This window comes from Podarcis muralis, chromosome 12, assembly GCF_964188315.1.
Source record: "Podarcis muralis chromosome 12, rPodMur119.hap1.1, whole genome shotgun sequence".
Classification (NCBI taxonomy): Eukaryota; Metazoa; Chordata; class Lepidosauria; order Squamata; family Lacertidae; genus Podarcis; species Podarcis muralis.
Window position 1 is genome coordinate 30,073,503 of NC_135666.1, and position 26,378 is coordinate 30,099,880.

Genomic DNA, 26,378 nt, shown 5'->3' on the forward strand with positions numbered 1-26,378 from the left:
ATACATTGAAAAGCATATTTTTAAGACCCATCAATGAAGACGTTTGCAAAAATTAAGTTTCACCCCCTAAAATGATACCTGCTACTGGCGCAATGAGTAGGAGACAGGTTGTTGGTGTATCACAGCATCACAGATGATTGGCCAATGAGACGCATGGGCAATTGGTGAAGCTGAATCTCCCTTAGATGGGGCTACTCCAAGGCATCAGCTAGAACCCAAGGGCTAAGGCTGGTCACCGCACACCCAGGTTGTGGGTGTGACCCTCCAGAATGGCTTGTGCCAGGATGGCCCCCTAATCCCCAAGCAAATCCCTTCTGGTCCCCATCCAGGAGAGCTGGAGGCAAGGGCCATCAGTTGGGCAGCCTTATAGCAGGCTCTTTGCCCTATGCTATTATGACCGCAACCAATAAAAGTTGTGGACATGTGTTTTTTTCCCTCCCCTCCTGTCTGCACGTGGTCTCTGCTCCCCAAAATGCACATCAAATCAATATTATAATCAAAATACATTCTGTTTCGGAAAAGCTTAAGATTCTGATAACATGTGGGATTTATTCGCCCTTTTTTTTTTTTTGTCTGCTGAGATGGCACAGTAGCGATCTGTACGAAAGGCAGCAAACAAAGAACGAGAAAATTCAAGGCAAGGAAAAAGCCTGTGTGAGGCCAAGATTCCAGCATCTTTTACTGTCACAAATACTTTCCACATATAGCAGTTCCTCTGTATCTTCAAATGTTCTGGTTGCCTCAGAAACAAGGCCAGGATGTTTCACATAATGAACGCCCACATACAGTGTAACAGAGGCCGCATTCATGAAAACTCCCGCGTCTTGACAGTCAAGTGCAAAACAGTATTGTTAACACTAGTCCTGGCATTTATAAATATTTAGCTATTCAATGTTCAAAGAGACCCAAGTAGCACAATAAATATATTGATACACGCTGGCGTGCCAATGATTGGCAATTACGGGGCATGGGGGAAATACACAGAGTTGTATCTAGGGATAGCTAAATGTGCCACTTTTAACAAACCCAAGCCCTCGTGAAAATTCATCAGCATTTTGGTGTGAATTTCTCCTAACATACACATCTTCGCACTCAAGTTTGCCTAATATACATATTTTTTTCCAGAGCAGTTTTCTCTTATATGATACATTGTTTGTGCACATTGCTTGGTGAGAGAACTGCACGGCACACTTCAGAGAAGTGCAAATTTCAAAAAATGCCTCAAGTCATGCACATATCGGACGCACCTAAAACTGTTACAGCCTGTACTCCCACTCTGCCACATTCTGTTGCCAATCCCACTTGCAAAATGGTACATCTTACCTTATTTCCTTGAATGCCTTTTGGACCAGGCTCACCTGGAGGGCCACTGATTCCCTTTAGAAAGATAAAGAAAGGAGAATTTTGACTTTTACCAATAAGCATGTTATGCATAACCTCAGGCACAGTCTCAGTAATAAACACAAACCTGTAAATATGTGTGTGGATCCTTGCAATAAGAGAGAATTCATAGCTGTGTATATTTATTTTCATTGTAAAACTTTTTTATTCCCTTGTTCTTAGTTCAGGGGAACTTTCCAACTGACTCTGACCTTCTTCTTTGGTGATCACTTATAGCCACGTAAGATTGTCTTTCATGAATACAGTCTTAATAGTGAGTCTGTAAGTGACTGTGGAGGCCAATTCTGGATCCACACATCCTTCCACAGTGGGGACATAGGTTTCTGGGCGGGAGTTGATCACGGTGAGGATTTGCCAAACGCGCCTTCCTTTTAGCTCATTTCTTCCTTTTGTCCAGAGTACGTGCTTCTTCAAAGTCCATGACGCCTTTGGTAAAGGCTATTCTCCAATTGGAGTGCTCACAGCCCAGTGGTCTACACACTGATAGCACCTTTCAATGCAGACCCCCCAAACTTCCTATTACATTTGAGATGAAATAAATATAATATAAACTTGGGGGGGTTATAATAAGAATAAGAATAGTATCCACTATTCTTAACCCCAGGAGTTCAATGTGAATTTGAAGGAATTGCTGGAATATGGCTAAAACCCAGTCAGCTTCTTGGTATATCTTATTACTATCTTCTTGTCATATTGACATTCTGGAGGATTTCAAGTGAGTAGGAGCCAATAACATGCGATCAGTTAAGAAGTCAGAGCAAAATAATACTACAGTCAAGGCAATACTAAGACATGTACAGAATATATATGAACTCTGTCCTCTATCTCTAAGCACATGAGCTTGCACACTCAAAGATTTCAGTGTTTACAGAAGAAAACTGTGTATGTACATTGTCAGAAATGTTATTGTCAGTCAGAACTATCCTGTGGGCAGAAAGAGAATCAGATTCTGGGGTGCAATATCGGTTTGTGGGAAGAGACTTCTCATGGCTTAACATCAACAAGTGCAGTCTCAGAATGAGCTGCTGCCGTGCAAATGTCCGGGAAGTCATTTCCAGGAAGAATATAGGGTGTTCAGACATTACATTCAACAAGTGTACAATGTGGGTATACAGTAGTTGAGCTGTACAGATCCGCTAAAGTACACAAGTCTTGCTAAGATACTGTAATTTCAATTTCAGCGGTATTTCAGGGATATAGCTATACAACAGTGCTATAAGAAGAACTCATCAAACTTTCCGGGAAATCCCTGCTTAAGTCTTGCCTGACGTTATCACTGGTGCTGTTCAGTAGCAGTATGATTTTCTACCATGGGAACTCCTCTTGATCACAACAAAGCATTTATGGAGAAATACTAGACATTTTTCTTTGCTGAAGAATTGGCAAGGGGGTTCAACAGTTCCACTGAGAAGTCAAAAATGTTCTCACAGTTCTACTTTAAGCTCAGCACTGTAGCTACAGAACCAGGACACTGTGACAAGGAGGAGATTGATAGCAGGTTCCCCTTGAGAATGACAGCTTTTAAAAATAATCACACAGAAGGAAAGCTGTACATTTCAAGAACAGAACAGCACAAAGTTCTCCATTGCTTCAGTTCCTTGGATACAAAGGATATGCTGCCACTGAGCCATATAAGAACATAAGAGGCCTATGGGGTCGGAATCATAGAATCATAGAGTTGGAAGAGACCACAAGGGCCATCGAGTCCAACCCCCTGCTTGGCAGGAAACACCATCAGAGCACTCCTGACATATGGTTGTCAAGCCTCTGCTTAATGACCTCCAAAGAAGGAGACTCCACCACACTCCTTGGCAGCAAATTCCACTGTCGAACAGCTCTTACTGTCAGGAAGTTCTTCCTAATGTTTAGGTGGAATCTTCTTTCTTGTAGTTTGGATCCATTGCTCCGTGTCCGCTTCTCTGGAGCAGCAGAAAACAACCTTTCTCCCTCCTCTATGTGACATCCTTTTATATATTTGAACATGGCTATCATATCACCCCTTAACCTCCTCTTCTCCAGGCTAAACATGCCCAGCTCCCTTAGCCGTTCCTCATAAGGCATCGTTTCCAGGCCTTTGACCATTTTGGTTGCCCTCCTCTGGACACGTTCCAGTTTGTCAGTGTCCTTCTTGAACTGTGGTGCCCAGAACTGGACACAGTACTCCAGGTGAGGTCTGACCAGAGCAGAATACAGTGGCACTATTACTTCCCTTGATCTAGATGCTATACTCCTATTGATGCAGCCCAGAATTGCATTGGCTTTTTTAGCTGCCGCGTCACACTGTTGGCTCATGTCAAGTTTGTGGTCAACCAAGACTCCTAGATCCTTTTCACATGTACAGTACTGCTCTCAAGCCAGGTGTCACCCATCTTGTATTTGTGCCTCTCATTTTTTTTTGCCCAAGTGCAATACTTTACATTTCTCCCTGTTAAAATTCATCTTGTTTGTTTTGGCCCAGTTCTCTAATCTGTCAAGGTCGTTTTGAAGTGTGATCCTGTCCTCTGGGGTGTTAGCCACCCCTCCTAGTTTTGTGTCATCTGCCCTTGAGTCCATCATCCAAGTCGTTGATAAAGATGTTGAATAAGACCGGGCCCAAGACAGAACCCTGTGGCACCCCACTAGTCACTCTTCTCCAGGATGAAGAGGAACCATTGATGAGCACCCTTTGGGTTCGGTCAGTCAGCCAGTTACAAATCCACTGAGTGGTAGCATAGTCAAGACCGCATTTTACCAGCTTCTTTACAAGAATATCATGGGGCACCTTGAATAAAGGCCCAGCATCTGGTTTCTTAGCAACAGCCAATCAAGTGCCTCCAGGAAGCCCACAAGCAGGGTGTGAAGGCAATAGCCCTCTCCTGCTGTTTCCCGTATCTGGTATTCAGATATATATCTTCAGTTTTATCTATTTTTATTGCTTGCATTTATATCCCATCCATCACTTTGTTGATTCCATGGTAGGTGCCAATGGGTCATATCTCACCAAGTGTTACTCAAAGTAAACCCACTGTAATCAATAGACTTAAGGTAGCCATCCATTAATTTCAGTGTGTCTGTTCTGTTTTAGTCAAATTTAAACCAATTTAAAAAGCTGCTAACAGGGTTTGTGGGACAGAAACACACAGAGAGAATTTATACTCGAACACAATGTAGAACAGCAGTCAACAGCCATTAACAAGACCTTCCCCCACAAAAGTACAGCAGCAGTAACCAAAATCATTCCAGTAGCATTACAGCAGCAGATATAGCCAACAGAATTTCTCCCATCAGTTTTCACTAAAAGCCTGGGAGAATAAAAACGCTTTTAATTGTCATTGAAAGATGGACATAGATGCCATCAACCATATTCCAGAAGGGAAGGAGCCCCACAGTGCTGTCATGGAAATTATCATATCTTGGATCATCACACAATGTGCCTCACTCAATGACACAATATGCCTTTTTTTGTCACAGCTATAGAGTCATATAAGAACACTACGACACTGGATTTTTTATTGTTACTCTCCTTCCCTTCCCCCCCCCCCAACTCTACTTTTCCAGCTGTAGAAGCCATGCTAAACTTTTCTTCAGCATGACTTGTTCTTCTCATATTTACTTATTATTGCGGGAGAGGGGGTTAACTTTAATAATTGCTTTCAAGAAATGTGGTTAGGCCAGGCACAGGCAATGTCATCCCTCCAGATTTTTGGGACTACAACTCCCATCACCCCTACCTAACAGGACCAGTGGTCAGGGATGATAGGAGTTGTAGTCCCAAAACATCTGGAGGGCTGAGTTTGCCTATGCCTGGGTTAGGCTGACAGGTCTGTAATCTTCTGGCTCTGCTCCACCTACCTTTTATAAACTGGTGTTTATCTGCCTATCTTACAGTCTTCTGGTAAGGAGGCCCACTGTAGCGCTAAGTTGCATATTTTTGTAAGCTGATCAATAAATTTGGTTTCGAGTTTTCAAAGAGCTCTTGGGCATAAGCCATCTGGCCCTGGTGACTTACTAATTTTTAATTGTCTAATAACTTCATCCCCTTGACATTTCTATTCAAGTCAGTTCTGATACAGAGCAGGGAATGCCGGCAAGCAACAACTGATGCATACACAGATAAGACAGTGAGGTGATAAATGTACAGAGGCTGCATCTCTTCAGGCTTTGGAGAGGGAGGGACTCACATAAAGGGCCATTCAGTCATGTATCTTGAAATGTAGGGCCAGCTCTATCATTCAGCAGAATGTAGTTGCAGATGATGCTGGGCAAGCAGTAGTGGTGAACTGTTGTAGGACAGACCTGTGTGTATAGTGGTGTGTGTGTGTGTGTGTGTGTGTGTGTGTGTGTGTGTGTGTGTGTGTGATGTTGGAAGACAGAGTTGGGTGTGCTGCCCTCAGGTGTGGTAGAAGATGCTGTTCCATCACAAGTGTTCAACTGCTATCAGTCCAGTCATATTTTGCACATGGAACAGGAGAAGGTGCCACCTAGTTCTGCTGAAGTATAGCCCGGGCACAGATTGACCACCTCTAGCCAAAGTAATCCACATATCACAAGCCAAACGTCCCCTGGAGTTGAATAATGCAAATGAATAATAATCTTCACATAGAATTAGGTTGTAAACAAACTTACCTGAGGTCCTCTCGGTCCCTTTGGGCCAAAAGGGCCTTCTAGCCCCTGTTTAAATAAAACAAAAATAGAAAGATTAATTGCAAGTTCTGATTCAGCCAAGGCTCACTAAAACACTTCTCAGCTCCCTCCCTGCAGCTGTAGTTGCTGTTATCTGCACATATAGGTGTAAGGCGGATTTGCCTTTACTTCCCCTTTAATGGTTGCTCCTCCATGCTCTGTCCATTTCAGATCTCTGACCTGAAACTAGGGTTTGTCAGTGGGCTACCACAGCCTTGGCCAACCTAGTCATCAACAGATGGTTTGTACTACAACTCCTCTCTGCCCCAGGGATGGATAGGAGTTGCAGTCCAAACCATCTGGTGAGCACTAAGTTGGCAAAGGCTGGTCTAGTATATCTATGTTGGGAAATATTCAGCATCATGTTGCACACTGCACTCAAAATATAAGCAGCTTTAGCTGAATGTGCAAAGGAGAAAACAGGACCATGGTAGCAAATCCCAAACCTATTGCCTGTACAGTTGCACGCGCTCAGGTTCTCAAAATGTAGCTGGTGAGGCTGCTGTTTTTTGTAGGGTTCCTCATCTCTTGTACAAAGCCTGCACAACATTGTACATGGCATAGGCTGTGAAAGGACCTACAAGAGCAATTCTGCTCCTCCCCATGTCCATTGTACCCCTGTTTGTTGTCATCAGAGCAAGGCAAGTATTCCTGGGGATTGCTACCCTCTAAGAAGGGAAGGAAGGGGAAAACAAAGACTGCTCAGCACCCTTAGGAAGTTAAAAATCTCAGGGTTTCTGGGAGAAAGCCATGACGGTTTAAAACAGATCAATCGCAAAATATATTTTGAACAGACGTCAATATAAGCTTCTCTCTCTCTAAGTTGCTATGCAGACCATGCAAGATCATTTTCTTTCTCCTAACAATAATGCCTTGGTTTGGGAATGGAGTCTCTGAAAATGAGAAAGTGTATCTGGATGGCTGGAATATCGGTCTGCAGCAGAGAAGAGGAAAGGAAGCAGGGCTTTTCAAAGAAGCCACCTCCATCCACGAAGTGTCACCTGGCAGCCGTCATTCCATCAGCCTGCCCCAGGGGGAAGGAAGGGGAGCAGGACCTGCCACCCACCCTGCTGAGAGACCAGCAGCTTTTGGCTCCTGTTTTTCTCCAGCTGTTTCCATTTGATCTGGTCATTAGGGGGGGGGGGCGAAAACTCTGAATGGTAGCCAATTAAATCCCACCCAGAGCAGACTCATTGAAATGAATGAACCTGAGTTTGTCATGCCCATTAACCTCCATGGGTCTACTCTTGTGTTTGGCTAATGACCAACAAGTTATAAAGTCAATCATTCATATCTAATAACTAATGCTGGAGTTTGCTATTTCTTCTTCTTCCTCTCAATCCCCTTTCATGTCACATCTTTTAAATGGAAAGTCTGATTACAGGGACCATCTTATCGCTCATCTGCTCAGGGAGCCTTCTTTGACTGAAAAGGGGGATAAAAGTGCTCCCAGACAAGTACATGTTTTCTTCCATCCTAAAGTCAATCATTTCCTAGGCTAAAGAAGGGGAGGGATGGGGGCCGGGGTGGAACTCTGTGGTCAAAAGATGTGCCCTTCTCCCTTGGGAGCATCACTCTCGTCCTTAGCTGCTTGCTATCTCAAGTGGCCCCCTTTGAACTTGTGAGCCGTTGGGCGGGAGGAGTGGGCTCCGGCATCAAGGAAGCAAAACCAGCGATGGAAACAATTACAGCTAAGCTTGGCCTCTGCAGACTTGTGCACACGATCCACATCCAACCTGAATTCAAACAGCCAGCAGTTATTTGCATTTTCAGCTAATATAAAAGCTGTACCCTCCGCTGACTGCCCTTTAGGGAAACCCAGAATTCTGGGCAGTGGGAAACACCAGTAAACACTGATGAATACTATGCAATAAATCTCTCTCCTTTCTTTCTCTTTTTTTTACATTTTGTTGGGACACCCAACAGTACAGTCAATTATACTGCTGTGCTGATCTTTCCAGATCATAAATGTGCTCCAGAATATTAGTGCTGTGTGTCCCAATCTTTTGCTCTGTGCTTCTGCTGTGTGTTCTCCATGTCTGCTCATTTTCCACTGGCATGATTGCTGCCTCTTATTCTTCTTTCTTTCTTTTTTAAAAAAACTCTTCATTCATTTTTGGCAATGCCGCTTCATCTCCTGTTGTAAGTGGGAATCTTGTGGGTGATGAGAACTTTGGCCTGTTCAGAAGTTTCTGCAAGTGCTTAATCCATTATGGCCTTTTAATCCTTTACAGATGTTCAATGCCTTCTCCTTCCTTGCCCTCAGTAAAAACAACAACTAAAATGCTATTTCCTTACATTTCTACAATCTCAACATATGGTCTTTATGTCCATTTTTCCCCCTTTCCATTTTAACTGCCAGCTGCTAACTAATTTTCTTTTAACTTCACACATGTGTACATTTCACATCCTCCCTTACAATGTCTTCACCTGCTAACCATGTAAACTGACACTGCTGTATGGAGCTATAAGAACTAAGAATCTGACAGTTCACATGGATTCCTTCTTAACAAAATATTTAAGCACTAGGTTTTCTCTCTCGGCAGGGACGCAGGTGGCGCTGTGGGTAAAACCTCAGCGCCTAGGGCTTGCCGATCGCATGGTCGGCGGTTCGAATCCCCGCGGCGGGGTGAGCTCCCGTCGTTCGGTCCCAGCTCCTGCCCACCTAGCAGTTCGAAAGCACTCCTAAGTGCAAGTAGATAAATAGGGACCGCTTTCTAGTGGGAAGGTAAACGGCATTTCTGTGTGCTGCGCTGGTGCCGGCTCGCCAGAGCAGCTTCGTCATGCTGGCCATGTGACCCGGAAGTGTCTCCGGACAGTGCTGGCCCCCGGCCTCTTAAGTGAGATGGGCGCACAACCCTAGAGTCGGACACGACTGGCCCGTACGGGCAGGGGTACCTTTACCTTTACCTTTCTCTCTCGGCAACCACAAAAACCAGACCGAGCAAACAAAACAGGCCAATCAAATTTGAGTCTGGATCAGGGATGAGGAACCTGTGGCCCTCCAGATGCTGTTGGACTAGAAGTCCCATCATCCCTGCAGATTGGCTATGCTGGTTGGGGCTGACAGAAGAGCAGCGACATCTGGAAAGCCACAGTTCATTCTCAATTCAGGCTGAATTTGGATTGTTTTATATTTATATTAGATGTACTGATTTTTTTGGTTGCCCAATTCCAGCTCCTTGTTGTGACCCATAAGTGAAGTAGTGACTTGGAGATTAAGTTGGAGGTTACAGAGTCACCAGCTAAGGAGCTGGACCAGTTTCCTGGCTCCAGGCCTGATGCTAGTGACTGGTGAAGCACTGAACCAGAGGCTACAGGCCTGATCAAACAAACCCCATGACACCAGGACCATCACAGGTTCCTTCTCCTGGACCTGAGAAACTGAGCGCCTTCCTCACAACTTCAGTGGTGCAGCTGGGAGCACACTAAGGAGGAGGTTTTGTCTTTAGCAAGTTAGCCCTAGTTCTCCAAAAGGGGGCAGAGTATCTATTTAAGAAATTTATATACCTCATGTTTCTTACAGCAACAAAAAAGCCTACAAAATTTAAAACATAGGGTGGTATTCAATTATTTTTTACTCAGAGGACACTCACTGAAAATAACAGACCTGACTGCACTATATATTTAAAGCACTGTGATACCACTTCAACAGTCATGGCTTCCTCCAAAGCATCATGAAATCTGTAGTTTGTTAAGGATGCTGAGAGTTGTTAGGAGGCCCCTATTCCCTTCACAAAGCTACCATTCCCTGGGACTGGTTGTTAAACTACTCGTTGACGTGAGTCCATGGGAGACCACTAATGGTGCTTCCCTCAAGTGATTTAGTGATCCATTTGGAGCATATAGAGCAAAGTGGTCCTTAAGGTATAGGAGTTTAAGAAAGGTGGACTGGAAACGGTGACTAAAAAGGCCCCAGTTCACTTTCTGTCTGAGTTGGAGCAAGTTGCTCACCAGGAGCTCTCTGTGGTGCTGCAAAAACCAACCTGCTTTGCTTCCTTGTGCCCCTTGGGCTCCTCCATGGGGCCAGAACATGACACTCTTCTATTTATGTATGTTTGCTAAGCACCTTTATTTTATAGGCCACTACAAATCTAGAGAGGTATGGAAATTCTCAATCAGGCCAAGGAAAGCCTGTTCAGGCAGCAGAATCTCAAAGCAACCCATAGAGGTCTGAAACAGTCTGACTATTGCCACGGTGTTCCCAGAGAATCAAACTGGTCCACTTTGACCAATTGGATCCATTTCCCTTGATGAAACGCTTTCAAGCTAACAATTAACTAACCTTCCACCAACACCGGTAGGTTCAACGAGAACAGTTATAATTGCCTTTTGCCATTTTAAGAAAAACACTCTTTGCATTTTCACACAGTGTTCTGAACAGAATTTTGACACAGCTTGTATGTATGCATATGGCAAATTGTTTACGGTACTTACTCTGTCTCCCTTTAGTCCTGGTGTTCCGCATTCTCCTCTCTCACCCTGCAAAAAGTATATATTATTGGCATGATTTCATAATGATGCTTCATTGAAATTTGCTTTTGCATAGGAAGTTGAAATGTCACATTCTCTAGTTATTCTGACAATCTAGATCAGGGTTGGGAACCTGTGGCTCTAGACTACAAGTACCATCACCCCAGACCACTGACTATGCTGGGTGGGGCTGACTGGAGTTGTAGTTCAGCAATGCCTGGAAGACCAGAGGTTTGCTGCCCCTGATCTAAATTATCAAAACTTCAATCTGCCTGCCCTGTGTTGAGAGGGTCATTCTGCAGCTTAGTTGCTAAGTGGCACTGAATTTAGTCATATGTGGCTGGAGTTAGGGGTTTCCTGCTACTGTTCTGTTCTTGTTAGAGAGAGAGAATTAAGTTGTTCTGAAGTTTTCCTGACCGGTGTGTCCTCTAAGACTATCCTACTAGTCCTTACCAGCCTCTTTCAGTCCAGAGCAGGATCCTAAAGAACACTCTGAAGAAGCTTACAGTGCAAAAGACTCTAGCTTGTGAAACTTAATGGACTGTATTCATATCTCTTCCTTCTTTCATCTGGTTCTATTAATATTATTCTTTTACAACTCATCCCCTATATTTTTAATGCATTGTCTTTGTAGACATCTAATTATAAACTGCTTAATATGGCAATATAAGTAAGCATTTGTGCATCATCTCACCTTGTCTCCCTTATAACCAGCACCTCCCTATTAAAAGAACAAAATAAAGTTATCTTAACATGACTAATACAATGTCAAGAATATGATAAATAGATATGCTATTTAATCAGCATGGAGGTCAGAGTAATAACCTGGTTGGAGAAAGAATGAAATGCCATCCTTTGAAGAGTGTGTGTGTGTGTGTGTGTGTGTGTGTGTGTGTGTGTGAATAGCATGCTTCTGATCTTCACACAGAGCTCTCTCCATTCATTTAATTGGAGGAAGGCAGTATTCATGTGAAAAGAAATGAATTAACAAATTGGCTCCCTTCATTAAAATCCAGAGAGAAAGGAAGTGTTAGCATTAGCGTTTCCACATGCAAGACAGACTGCTATTTCTATAGGATAGTGAGGCAATGATTATACATCACATACATAAGCATTCATCCAAAGAATTCAAAATCCATCAACTCTTGGAGGCGCCGTTTGAAGACCCACTGTTTCAATACCACTGGCAACTTGATTTGCATTGTGATTGTAGACCTCACTATTTACTATGATTAATATCCTCGCCATTACATTTACTACCTACCGTTCTTCCAAGCAGGTCAAGGCAGTTAACACGGTTCTCCCAAAGCCGTGAAGTAGGTAAGGTAGATAGAGAGACTGGACAAAGATTACCCAGTGAATTTCATGGTTGAGTGCGGGTTTGAATCTGAGTCTCTCCAGTCATAGTCCAGCACTCTAACCAGTGAGGCTTGTTCATTTGGGCAAATGAAACACTGCCCCACCAATCTCAGTCTGCCTTTGGCGAGCCCCATCTGCCTGTCTTCTTAGGACTTAGGTAGTACCAGCCCAGGAGCAAGAACTGCCTATCAGCTTCCTCCTCCTCCTTAGTCTCCTCATTGCCCTTATAGAACTCAGCAATGAAGAAGACAAAACTCTCATTAGTTGGCTCTTCCCACCATTAGCTCTGTCTCCAACCCACTGTTGGGCTCCCTGCCTTCTGTCCTACCAGCTGTGGTTAGACACAACTCCACCTTGATCTTTCTTAGCCTTGGGCAGCGCAGCTAAGTCTTGCATAGGCTGCTGTGACGTCTGAGATGATAAGTAGTTAAAGGCCCCAAAAGGAGCTACGATAATGGCTCTGCTTGCAAAGTCCCACTGTGACAAAAGAGCGTATCAAAAGAAACAGAGGACAGTCAGAGAGGAGACAGATTAAAGAACATGGCTTGTGAGAAAGCAGAAACACACTTCACACTGAATTATTGGAAATAGCAATAATTCACGTACCTCTGCACCTTTTTCTCCAGGCTCTCCTTTCTCAGCCTCACCCTGGAAAAAAGGTAGAAACCAGTGAAAATATTTGGAAATATTATTTCCTTTTATACTACACTTACACCCAACTTTGACCATAGTCTTATTAAGAAATATAACAGTCAAGACCAGGGCATTTTTTTTTTCCTCAGCTGGAACTTGCTGGAACTCAGTTCTTGCACCTCTCAGGCAGGCCCCATTGCCATTGTAAGAGAACAAGGGAGGCGTTCGTGGTGATTTACCTTTTCTCCTTTAGTTCCTCGATCACCTTTATCTCCTCTGCCACCATGACCACCCTTGAGGGGACAAGGAGAGAGAAATATCATTAATAGAGCAGATGCCCTCTTTGTTTTGAGAGGACATAGAGTTGCATAAAGTTTGCACACCCCAATTTCTGTGAATCGAGGCAATTTTAGAAATCATTACTGGAACTGAAATGCTATGCTTGGCTCCAAAGTGGGGAAGAGTGTGACCAGGTGACCTGTGTCCACGCTCAGACAGCTGCCCGGGTCCTAAATGTTGATGAATAACTACAAGGTCCCTGCTTTCTCTCCCTTCCTATAGTTCTTTATCTTTAAACCACATTTGGACTGGACAGTCTGTCAAACAGAGAACTCCTTAAAATGGAGGAATGTACCCTGTAAAGCAGACACGGGTGGCGCTGTGGGTTAAACCACAGAGCCTAGGACTTGCCGATGAGAAGGTCGGTGGTTCGAATCCCTGCAACGGGGTGAGCTCCCGTTGCTCAGTCCCAGCTCCTGTCCACCTAGCAGTTTGAAAGCACATCAAAGTGCAAGTAGGTGAATAGGTACCGCTCTGGCGGGAAGGTAAACAGCGTTTCCGTGCGCTGCTCTGGTTCACCAGAAGCGGCTTAGTCATGCTGGCCACATGACCCGGAAGCTGTATGCTGGCTCCCTTGGCCAATAAAGCGAGATGAGCGTCGCAACCCCAGAGTCGGCCATGACTGGACCTAATGGTCAGGGGTCCCTTTATCTTTACCTTTACCCTGTAAAGCAGAACACATGCATGGTCAGCCTAACTAAACGTGATGCTTTTTATACTTTCTTCTTGAGTGAACAAGGCACACTTAAACATATTATATTCTCCTTTAAGCTTTTATGTGTGATAGTTTGCTCTTATAAACTATAAGCAGGAAATCTGAAGGTTCCTACTGCCCATCATATATACTCACAGGTGGTCCTGGAGGTCCTCGGTCTCCTTTCTCGCATTCACAGCTCTTTTGCTCACACTACAGGTTCAACAGAAACAGCAATGTTAGAATTTCACCTTTCCAACTATGAACGTAATTGTCCCAAATTGTCCCAGGATACTAATGGTTCATTAGTCTGGTGAAAACCTGATACTATCCACCAGAAATGGAGAACTGGAGTTAAGTCTCATCTCCGACGTAATGCTGGACTTTGGTGGCTCCCATAATCAGAAAGAAGTTCTTACTGGACCCCAGGAGAAGGGAAGTGTCTTGTCTATTATATGATGTAGAGCTCTGGTGCCTGCACAAAGTCAGGCTCAGCGCAAGGCCATACAGAAAGTGCCTGCCCTTCTCCTTAGCCTGGAACTTAAGAAGAAGAGCATGATCTCCAGCTTGTCCTCACTCTTGGCTTCAGAGCCACTTGGAAACAGTGAAAGGTCTTGCTTCTTCTGAGTGCCTCTGAAGCCAAGGGTAGCATCGAAGTTGAACCCTGGTCCTTATGGGAACGCACACAAGTTAAGTGGCAATCACCCACAAAGACTGGCTACATGAGGCCCACAAAAGTGTGTTGGGTGTGGGTATAGCTATGGGTATCACAGTGTCCATGCACCAGGCAGTAAAATGCAATTACAATTTCTCAGAGACTTACTAGATGTCATGGCAACACAACCCATGTGCCACATTGTAGGTAGTGCAAATTTCCATTGAAGTCTGGGGGCAAGTTAAAGCCCAGGGGGGCTAGACAGGAGATCTTCTCTCAAAATACTCCCCCCCCCCCCCCAATTTTCAGATGACTATCAAAACCCCACTGGGAGAAAACTGGCCGAGAAGAATTGAACACGCATACCACACTACTGCCCACCTTACAGAGCAATCCACACCCCTTCTCACACTTGATAGGAAATTGGTAGATCACCTGGATCCATGACATCTAGCTCAGCCCTCAACATGCAAAACTCACGTGCAGGCAAAACGTACACGTGTTTTTATCATCTTGCATCTTGCCTGGTTACACAGAAGTGCTTCCCCTGTGGGAAGTTTTGTCGCATCCAAAGTGGCCTTGATTCCCCAATGGAATGAAATCTTTTCTGTTCCCTTCCCTTGCAACTTCCCTTTCATGCCTCTGTTGGCTTCTTGCTTCTGAGAACAAGTCACTCCGATTCCCACCCCTGCATCCGCTCCTCTGGTCCCACAGGCCCAGGCAGCCACCTTGAAAAGGAGGAATGCTCCTGACCTTTAGTCCTTGCACAGCTGCAGAGAAAAAAACCACTTCCATGCTGTTTCTGTTTGATCTATTCCTCTTAAAGAGATAAAAGCTGCATACACACCATACACTTAAAGAACATTTTCCTCTCCCTCTACCCACAAGGAATCCTGGGAAATGTGGGTCAATCAATCCCTCTTCACAGCGAGCTCTTGGAACTGTAGCTCTGGGAGGGGAATAGATACCCCCTAACAACCCTCAGCACCCTGAACAAACTACAACTCCCAGAATTTTTTAGGGGAAGCCATGACTGTTTAAAGTGGTATCATAGCACTTTAAATGTATGGTGTGGATGCGGACTATATTTTACTCACAGCAGACCCATCGAAGTTAATTAACATGCCTAAGTTAGTTCCCTTCATTTCAGTAAATTCTACGTAAAGCTTATTTTGTTAAGGGTGCTGGGAACTGTTGCTCTGTGAGAGGTAAAAACTACAGGTCCTGGGATTCTGTGTGGTGTGTGTGGAATGTGCTTTAAATATATGGTGTATACACAGCAAAAGATAACATTGGGGGGGGGAGTTCCATGTTTATGCTGATCTGTGGATGATCCTCGGGGTCCTTTCCAATACTACAGTTCTATGATTCTATGATCTCAGCTACATTGCTTGACTGCAGCTTGCTCTTACAACAATTCACTTGTCCCAGTACGCAAGGAGAAGAAACAGACAAAGTGGAAATGGAAATGGTATAAATGATGGACGAAGGCAAAGGTTTTTAAACTGTGGCTGCCAACCTTGCGCCCAGAAATCTCCACGCAGTTGCAGTTGGAACCACACCAGAAGCAAAACGCGCCTGGCACCTGGCTAATTTCTAACAGCGCATGTGCCATTCAGTGGAATGGCAATATTGGGTTGTGTTGGTTGGAAAGAGCACAAGTTGATGATGATGGTAGCGATGGCATGTATTTGGGGGGTGGGGCCGGCTGAATCATGGAGGAATCACATGATTGTGCACATGTGCACCCCTTTTTCTTATGAGGACGTTATCTTTTTGCAGGGAAATGTTATCTGAGAATCAGCATATATTTCCCCATGAAAAGTGGGACCTGCAACAAAACATTGCAGTGTGCAGAGCTGCTGATCAGGAGTCCATACTCTCCATTTCATTCCTCTTCCCACCCAGTTTTCTTCACCACCCCCCCCCCCCACAATAATCTAGCATGTCATTGTCACAGAACATGTTCAAGTCATTGGTCTGTTTTTGTGTGTGTCCCTTCATCCCTCCATTCTAAAGCTTCCCCCTTCAAGATCTTTTTTTTTTTTTTGTACTTCAGCAAACCTTCCCCCTCATGCCTGTTGATACCTCATGGTTGTGCATGTGCGAATGGTGCTGTTTTGACTACAAAGGCAACGGCACTCACAGCTTGAACACTGGAAATGGAAGGGATGATGGACATGCCACTGAATACTCAAAAGCTGATCAACTTACCCGCTCATCAAATAGCGTTGCCTGGAAGATAAAACAATTAAATATATATATATTAGCATGACATGCCATTTCAACTTAGATTTTTCAGGTTAACAACAATGTTTATTTCAGGCATTTATGAATCGCTTTTCAGGTAAATCTCACAAAGTTGCTTACATATTGGAAGAATAAGCATTACTAAAACAATATCATAAAATGTCAAGATGCAGCAGGAAAAACACTTCTGGAAATAACGAAGTAAACCTGATGTGATAGAGTCATTAGCTCTGTTTACCCAAACTTCGTGGTGAGTATGAATATGTAAAATGGAACAGCAAGGCTCAAACCCAGCTGACTATTAGAAGATCAGAACAAATCCCGTCCGCCTCACTTATTCCTTTCTGTAATATGTTTTCTTCTAATGAGCCACTAGAGGCTCATTTCCTTATTTGTCATGTATGTATTCACAACTTCTGCATCCAGTTCTCCCTTGAGAGCTTCGGTCTTCTACAATGTCTAATATTTCTTGCCGTCTGACCTTACCACATCCTGTTCTTCTTCTGTGTTTCTATTTGACAGCAAACTGCTAATCTTTCTCATTATGCCATGGTATAATTAAGGGGCATAGCTCAGTAGTAGCGCATTTGCCTTGCTTGTAAAGAGTTCTGGCTTCAATCCCCAGCATCTCCAGATAAGAACATAACAAGAGTCTACTGGATCACACACCAATGGCCCATCTAACCCAACCTCCTCACACTGACCAGCCCACGAGCACAGCCTGACCACAAGAGCATTCTTCCCTCCTTCTGTTTCCAGCCACAAGGCTTCATTCACCTGAGCCACAGGCCACTGCTGGCCATGGGGGAAGATCTCCATAGGTTCTGCTATGACAGACCAGCTTCATCAGGCCTCCTCTGCCTGCAACCATCACCTGCAGGCAGCCATTCCAGCAGTGGGAGAGCTGGGAAGCAGAACTCAAGTGCATCCGCTCTGCTGTGACAGGCCAGCTCCATCAGGCCTCCTCTCCCCTGACGGTCAACCCGGGGGCAGACTTTCCATCAGTCGGGGGAAGAGCAGTGCTCGTCTCATCGCCATCAGGCACCTCCTGCCCCTGAACTGTGCCAGCTGGTCATTATGGAAACGGCTGTTTAGAAATTGGTGCCAGAGTTGGGATTTGGGTTTTCCTCTTCCCTCCCTGTTCCCTTTCCCGTGTGTGTCATTTCCATTTTTAAGGTTGTAAGCCTGTGGGTAGGGTCTGCCATGTTTTGATTGCATGTAAGATGCTCTGGGAGCATTTTTGGCTGAAGAATGGGGTACAAATGTTCTAAATAAATGAATAAATAAGACCTGAGCAACATAAGCCCTCTTCTCCCACGTGAATGTTCCCAATAACATGTGCTGCCCCATTCATATGTTAAAGTTAGCAGAAGAGTTGTGTGTGATCTGAATGGGCACAAGGCTGGAATGCTACTGTTTCAAGCCACCGCGTGTCACAGGAGCTGAGCAGGATTGGAGAGCTTACATGGCTAAAGTCATTCCTGGTCACCATATTGATTGAGTGACCATTTGATTTTTATTTATCGAAATTTATATACCACTGGATTGCGTTTTTTGTTAAAAAAACAAACCCCTCTAAGCTGTTTATGGGGGGGGGGGATAAAATATTGAAATTACCAATAAAAAACAGTTAAAAACAAGCATTTAAAAATATCCAAAAGATTATTTTAAATCAACGGTAGCTGCACAAAACTTCTGCATGTTTGGATAAAGTTAAAGGGTAAAGGGACCCCTGACCATTAGGTCCAGTCGTGACCGACTCTGGGGTTGTGCGCTCATCTCTCTCTATAGGCCGAGGGAGCCGGCGTTTGTCCGCAGACAGTTTCCAGGTCATGTGGCCAGCATGACTAAGCCGCTTCTGGCGAACCAGAGCAGCACACGGAAACGCCGTTTACCTTCCCGCCAGAGCGGTTCCTATTTATCTACTTGCACTTTGACGTGCTTTCCAACTGCTAGTTGGCAGGAGCAGGGACCGAGCAACGGGAGCTCACCCCGTCACGGGGATTTGAACTGCTGACCTTCTGATCAGCAAGTCCTAGGCTCTGTGGTTTAACCCACAGCGCCACCCGCATCCCTCATCCCTCATCCCGCATCCCTGCATGTTTGGATAGGCTTGCCTAAACATCAATGTTTTGAGCAGGTGCTGAAAAGAGTACAGTGAAAGCGCTAGCCAGATGACAACACACAGTGTTGATGCTGCCATGCTAAAACATTGGTTCCTTACAAGTCCTTCTTTCTTAATTATTCATTTATTTGCAGCCATTGTATGCCACTTCATAACATTAACTTCTCTGGGTGGCTTACAATCAATGAGTAAGAAAAACAATTTTGATATGAATAAGCCACCCAGAGTGGCTGGGCAACCCAGTCAGATAGGTGGAGTACAAATAAAATATTATTATTATTATTAGGCATGAATCCATACAATCAAAATACAGTGGTGCCTCGCAAGACGAAATTAATTCGTTCCGTGAGTTTTGTCGTCTTGTGATTTTTTTCGTCTTGCGAAGCACGGTGTCGGGAAAGTTTTGGAAAAGCTTCAAAAATCACCAAAGTCAAGTCAAGTCGCAACTGTATTAACGGTGTTAAGAAAAAGGAAACAAACTTGCAAGCCCATAGGGAAAATCGTCTTGCGAAGCAGCTCAAAAAACAAAAAACCCTTTCGTCTAGCGAGTTTTTTGTCTTGCGAGGTATTCGTCTTGCGAGGTACCACTGTAAGCAAAAAATGAAATCATTGCACCCTCAAAATTAAAGAAAACCCCCTCAGATTTAAAAACTGAGAGGCCCAGGCCACATCAGGTTTTTTAAAAGGCTTAGATAAACAGAAAGGTTTTAATTTGGCACCAAAAAGATCACCAGGCAACATTCCCTGGAATGGCTGTTCCATAACTGGGATGCCACTACTGAAAAGGCCCTGTCGTTGGTGACTACTATTGCTGTGGTATAGCTCAGCTGGTAGAGTGTGAGATTCTTAATTTCAGGGCTGTGGGTTCAATCCCCCTGTTGGGCAAAAAGATTCCTGAATTGCAGGGGGTTGGACTAGGTGAGCCTTGTGGTCCCTTCCCCCTCTACGTGTCTACGAAACTATTACTAGAAGAAGAACCCTTAAAAAAATCTTACTTACCAATTGGTCCCGTATTTTGTCTGACAGGTTGGGATCGTTGAGGATGAGCACAGGCTTCCCGGGTGAATCACCAGATATCGAACGCAGTTTGGCTTGATTGGCAACCTTAGAAAGGCCAATGGTGATGAACGATATTCCAAGGGCCCGGGCTGCTTCAGATATGCCCTGCACATCAGGAGACTTCGGGTGGTCGATCCCATCCGTCATCAACAAAGCCACTTTGACACCTATTTTACGGCCTTCTGTTTTGAACAACTGGGTAGCGTTGGAAATAGCATAATAGGAATACGTGCCGTGCCCAATAAAGGTCATCCCAGCGACTTCCTGCTTAAAGCTCTGCAAGTTTCTCCATTCGGTAAAAGGATGGTCGATTTTGACCGAACTGCTGAACTGCATGATTGCCAGTCTGAAGTCGTACCTGCGGACTCTGGTGGGCTTCATGAGGAAAACCTTGTCGCTTAAGGTGGTGACGAACTCCTTCTGCTTATCAAACAGGACATCTTTTGCGCTTTCGGAACTGTCCAGGACGAAGATGATATCGATGAAGCAGACGGAAGCTGCGGAGGGCAAGATGGGACAGAGATCATTCAAAAACAGGGAACAAAGCCGCAGTGGGAGAAGACAACAACATGGGGTGGTTTCAAATAGAAAGGGAAGAGGTGAGGGCAATTCCAATCCAGTTCTAGGTTCTTCTCATCAGATGGTGGAACAAGCAGGAGTCAGTGGTGGTTCTGCTTGTGGGTTTCCAAAGGCATCTGGTTGGCCACTGTGAGAACAGGATGGTGGACTAGATGGGCAGTTCTTATGTTCTCAATTCACATGATAACAATAATATAATGGTAATAATAAATTTTATTTATACCCTGCCCTCCCCGGCCAGAGCCAGGCTCAGGGCGGCTAACACCAGTAAAATTACAGTAAAAACATAATAGAAAAAAAACAATTTAAAATACAGGTTAAAATGCAATTTAAAACGCAGCCTCATTTTAAAAGTAGCCCATAGATCAAAACCATAAGGGGAGGGAAACATAAGGGTCAGACTGAATCCAAACCAAAGGCCAGGTGGAACAGCTCTGTCTTGCAGGCCCTGCGGAAAGATGTCAAGTCCCGCAGGGCCCTAGCCTCTTGTGACAGAGCATTCCACCAGATCGGGGCCAGTACTGAAAAGGCCCTGGCCCTAGTTGAGACCAACCTAACCACCTTGAGACTTGGGACCTCTAAAATGTTGTCATTTGTGCCCCTTAAGGTCCTCCGCCATAATAGTATTGCTGAAGTAGGGATTGGAAGTGTTGGTTTAACATAGGGCTGCAGTCCTTTACTATAGGCATGGGAAACCTGCTGATGTCTGAATGTTCTCTTATTAGTTCATGACTCCATGTACATACTGTATGTTTTCTGATTGTGAATTAAGAAACAGTTCCACTGTGTTATAGAAATATCGTTAGAATACTATTAGCCTATGTGTTGCTTTCTGTTTATCAGACCGTTTTGTTTTGCAACACAGAGGATTTTTGTTGTTGCAAGGCGTCTGAATGCTGTCGGACTACAATCTCCATCACCCCGACCATTGGTCATGCTGGCTGGAGCTGTTGAGAGCTGGAGTCCAACAACATCTGCAGGGCCATTAGTTTCTCACATCTGCTTTAATATGCCGTACACTTCATACAATCAGGACAGCCTGCATATTGCTGAAGGCAACCTTTTGTGCACTGTATCTATTTACATTACAGTGGCTTCTTCTGCTCTGTATTAAAGAAAACCCTTAGAAGTTTGCCTGTTATGTGTGTATTATAGGGAAAATGAAAAGAGCAACAACTAGAAATGAGTCAATTGCCTGAGCTGGATGGGGCTGCACTGCCCTGAAGAAGCAGGCATGCAGTTTGAATCTAGGGCTGTCCCGGGAAGCCAAGAGTTTGTGCATTGGTGACTGCAAAATTGGATACCTGCAATGCACTCTATATGGAGTTTCCCTTGTGCTTGATCTAGGAGCTGCAGTTAGTACAGAATGCTGCAGCATAATTGCTGTCAGGAGTGAGAGCCTTTCAGCATATAACACCCCTGCTCAGAGATCTGTACTGTTTGCCCATTTGCTATTGGGCCAAGTTCAAGGTGTCACAACAGCTTGGGATCACCTGATCCCATATATGCCTTCTAGACCACTTTGATCTGCAGAACTGACACTTTTGTAGGTGCCACATAATACTAGCTGTGCAGTTGTAAGAAATCAAGCTTTTAGTGTAGCAGCAGTTACACTTAGGAACTCCCTGCCAATTGACACCAGACAGATGGTTTCATCATACTCTTTTCAGCATCTGCTTAAAACATTTTTGTTTCAGCAAGCCAATCCAAACATGTAGAAGTCACATGTGTTTTATCTCTTTTTAGCTACTGTTGGTTAGAATCGTCTCTTGAAAGTTTTTAAATACCTGGTTTCAACTGGGATTTTTTTAATAAAATTTTTTATAGTGCTAATGTTTCATTTTCCATTATTGTAAACTGCTTAGAGGTTTCCTTGCAACAAGATATTTTGTTTATTCAATAAGGAAATAAATATTCCAATCTATTCTGAAATTGTGGGTGTGCAATATTCATTTTCCAGTAGCACATTCCACCTGAAGAAAAGTCTGTTGAGTTTCTTTATGTGAAAGGGAACATGCCTTTTAGAATAGAATAATTATGTCCCTTGTAGTCTGGTCTTAATGGAAAACATGCTGTTCCCATAGAACTCAGGACTTGTTACCAAAATGATACAAAATCCCCATATATTAATAATTTGCCACTTTCCCTTGGAGATTATTCCATTGCGCTTGGAAACATTTCATGCAGCCTATAGTAAATTCTAAGAAAATGACTTTACCCTGAAGGTTCGCTTTTCCTGTTAGAGAACTTGGCTTCTGTCCCCTTCTTCTGTTTTGTCCATACACTACACAGTTTGTAGCAACAGCCAAAACCAAAAGGCAAAAGACAGAATGTTTTTTCCACATAGCGACGGAGATTCAAAAATCAAAGGGTCACTTACTGCTCCTGCTAATAAAAACAAAAAGAGCTGTTAATGTCTCGTGCATATTAATAATAAATCTGTAACTACTTAACACACATTTGCTCAATGAATATAATCCAGCCTTACCACAGACCAGAGCCAGCACCCGATAAAAAATATTGGGGGAAGAACAGAAGGGGCGTAGTATATTTCTGGGTGGGCGAGAAAGAAAGAAAACAGCAGCATATGTTAGTGGCAGAGATGGAATGGCCATCTGTCAGGGATTCTTAAGCTGTGATTCCTGCATTGCAGGGGGGTTGGACTAAATGACCCTTGGGGTTGCTTCCAACTTTACAATACTATTATTCAATGAATTCAGAAATGGGGGCAAGGAGAGCAAGCTCCTTGTTTGGGGGCATCCCCCCCCCCCGTGCCGCCAATTTCCCAGGCTTAAAAAATAGAATAAAATTACTTCCCATTTTTTTTAAATTAAAATTATGCTTAAGTTATAATCATTATCCTTTTAAGCAATGTTCCTTCCATTATTCTGCCTTTTTTGCTTTTTGTTTTTGTTTGCTTAATTTTATTTTATAATAATAATAATAATAATAATAATAATAATAATAATAATAATAATTTATTATTTATACCCTGCCCATCTGGCTGAGTTTCCCCAGCCACTCTGGGCGGCTCCCAATCAAGTGTTAAAAACAATACAGTGTTTAATATTAAAAACCTCCCTGAACAGGGCTGCCTTCAGATGTCTTTTAAAGATAGGATAGCTGCTTATTTCCTTCACATCTAAAGGGAGGGTGTTCCACAGGGTGGGCACCACTACCAAGAAGGCCCTCTGTCTGGTTCCCTGTAACCCTATTAGCTTTAAAACAATTTGTTTTAAGCTCTTATACTGCAAGCTGCATTGTGTATACAGTCATACCTCAGAAGTTGAATAGAGTCTGTTCCGGAAGTCCGTTCAACTTCCGAAACGTTCGACTTCCAAAGCGCAGCTTCTGATTGGCTGCAGGAAGCTCCTGTAGTCCGCAGAAGCCCAGAGGCATAGCTAAGTGGGTGCGGAGGGTGCAGTGCACCACAGGTGCCATCTGGGTACCACGTGGCGCTCCCCATCCCTAGCCCCTATGTTTGCCCCGCCCCTGGGTGCCCTGCCCCATGTGCCCCAGAGGCTTCCTCTGCCACTGCAGAAGCCCCATCGGACATTTGGATTCCGAAAGAACATCTGAAAACTGCAACACTTGGGAGCCGAGGTACGACTGTATATGGTAGGAAATTGTGGGGAAATGTTCTAAGCCAGGGGTTGTCAACCTGGTCCCTACTGCCCACTAGTGAGCATTTCTGGATTCTAGGTGGGCGGTAGGGGGTTCTATGGCACAAGCTGAATCCTCCTTCCATTGAGCACTGGTGGGCGGTAAGGAAATTGTACCATCAAGAAAGATGCATTAGTGGGCGGTAGGTATAAAAAGGTTGACTACCCCTGATCTAAACAAACAGACAGACAGACAGACAGCTTTGCCCTTCCAGTTCATGAATTAGATACACATATTTTCCAGAAAGCAAGATAAACGTTTCCCTTGGGAAAAGGGTCATAGCTCAGGGACAAACCATCTGCTTTGAATGCAGATGGTCTCAGGTTCAATCCCACGGCTTCTCCTGGGAGGGCTGAGAGATATCCCTGACTGAAGCCCCAGAGAGCGGCTGCCAGCCAGAGTAACCAATACTGAACTAGATAGGCCATTGGTCTGACTTGGTTTACATCAGCTTCCTATGTTCCTGTTGTCCAAAGCTATATCATCCTTTTCACTTTTTTGAAATATTCTCAGGTATACTGTACTTGGAATTCTCCTACAATAAAACAAGCTGCCCCATGGTCTAATACCAGCTATTATAAACGCTGGAAATAATTGATGCAGAGAAATCACTTTAAATAGCAGGAATTAGCACTGTCATCCTATGTACACACTTCCCTGGAAGCCAGTCCCATTGAAGTGAATGGGGCCTACTTCTGAGTAGGCATGCATGAGATCGTGCCGCAGGTTACATTCTGAGATATGTGCAAAGTTCAAACTCTCCATTCTGTGTAGAAAACCTTTTGAGCCCACCTCAACCCTTTCTTACAATGCTGCTCATTTGGGTGCCTGAAGTGAACGTGCCTCAAAATTTCATTTGAACACACAGGCGTGTCCATAATAATTCGTAGGCATTGATTTTAATTTATGTAGCCCCATATTTTAGAAAGAAAATTATTTAGCAACAAAAAGCCACTACTAAGTTTTCCATTATTATAGCATTATCTTTAACATAGTCCATGGGATGTTGTTTGGCATATGCATATTTGGTTAGATTTACAAGATAGATGAGCAGCTTGATTGAACACACTTGTACTGTGACTTGCAGCCAAGTATGTCTACTCAGAAGTAAATCCAGCTGAGCTCAGTAGAACTTAATCTCAGGTAATTGTGCATTAGACTGCAGCCTTACAATGCAATCCTATACATATCAACGCAGAAGTTAATCCCACTGAGTTTATTCTAGTAAAAAAACCACCTCTAGCCTTAGATGCAACTTACAATAATATCTTAAAGAAATGCATTTACAATATCACTAATATGAAACATTTAAACAATATGCTTCACTTTCCAGTTCCAAACTCCCCTTACAGAATATTGTTTAACATCACCCAGTACTTTGATCTAATTCATTCATTCGCCCCCCCCCAAAAAAAAGATACAATACAATGTCATTTTAACAATAGGACAATAATTATTATGTCATTTTGTTTCAAGTCCCATTTGAAATTTTTGCTAAGAGAAACAACTTCTAAAATATTGGTATCTTACCTTATAGAACACCAAATCAGCAAGCTTGGGAATAAATAGTCTGTAAACAAATATGAACTAGAAAATGCATTCCTAGGGTTGCTGGGTTTTTTGTTTTGTTTTTAAATACTTTTAAGCACAGCTGTCCTTAAATAAATAATTAGTCCTGATGCAAATCAGGGAACCCTGCATCTGGATTTTTCATGATCCTTTATTCATGTTTTATTAGTCCAAGTTGAATGCAGAGTGGTTAGGCATGCAGCCAAGTCTAGCAATCTGGGTGGGAGCATAAACAACTTTAAAGGAACAGCCATTCAGAGAGTTTGCTATAGAGTTGGTTGCTGTTTGCTATTCAGTAAATGAAAGCGGTACTTCTTACAAACAACTTCTATTGGCATTTGTGCCTGTCCCTGCCATGCCTCCAAAGCACACCCATGCTTATTATTCAATAATGCTTCCTGTATGAGATAAGAAAGCAACCATGATACTATGTGTGCATTACAGTGAATGGCCAAAATTTGGGGAAGGTTACAGATGAGCTTTGAGAACATCTGGAAAGAGGTACACCTGTTTGTTCACCACACACACACACTAGTGAATGCTAGCAGTTACCTTTATGCCACAGGTGGGGAAGCTTTTCGGTGCCATGGGCCAGGTCATTATCAAGATTGGGTTGCTACCTGTCAATCATCTGATGTCACAATGGCTGGGAACTGGCATGCACTGCCAAAAACGGAACAGGATTTAACCCCCACTCATCAGCTGCTGGTGTTAAATCCTGATGTCTTGGTTGTGTGTGCCAATACAGAATTGAAAGCCACACCCCTGTCCATCAGCTGATATCACCTGCCAATGGGTGTGATATCAGCTAACTGACCTATAGGCCAAACTAGAACCCCCAGCAGATGGGTGTAAGTGGGTGGAGCTATTTTTTGTGCTTAGAAGTGGAGCATGTCCACCTGCACACTTGTTCAGAT

The 26,378-nt window shown here is 43.8% G+C and overlaps 1 protein-coding gene across 3 annotated transcripts in view; it reads right to left on the reverse strand.

Annotated features, from left to right (window-relative positions):
- Positions 1-25,635, reverse strand: part of COL28A1 (collagen type XXVIII alpha 1 chain) — a 67,302-nt gene extending 41,667 nt beyond the window's left edge. The window contains exons 1-11 of one of the 3 annotated variants that reach the window (XM_077936970.1): positions 25,423-25,635; positions 22,448-22,614; positions 19,591-20,147; positions 16,431-16,451; positions 13,718-13,774; positions 12,768-12,821; positions 12,502-12,543; positions 11,231-11,257; positions 10,501-10,545; positions 6,007-6,051; positions 1,324-1,377 (exon numbers count right to left, since the gene is read on the reverse strand). In XM_077936970.1, coding sequence (XP_077793096.1) covers positions 1,324-1,377; positions 6,007-6,051; positions 10,501-10,545; positions 11,231-11,257; positions 12,502-12,543; positions 12,768-12,821; positions 13,718-13,774; positions 16,431-16,451; positions 19,591-20,147; positions 22,448-22,574 — 1,029 coding nt within the window. In that variant the 5' untranslated portion in view covers positions 22,575-22,614; positions 25,423-25,635. Of the gene's footprint in view, positions 1-1,323; positions 1,378-6,006; positions 6,052-10,500; positions 10,546-11,230; positions 11,258-12,501; positions 12,544-12,767; positions 12,822-13,717; positions 13,775-16,430; positions 16,452-19,590; positions 20,148-22,447; positions 22,618-22,717; positions 22,789-25,422 lie in introns of those variants that run through there. The other 2 variants (XM_077936969.1, XM_077936971.1) reach the window with 2 other exon arrangements.
- Positions 25,636-26,378: the final 743 nt, after the last annotated feature.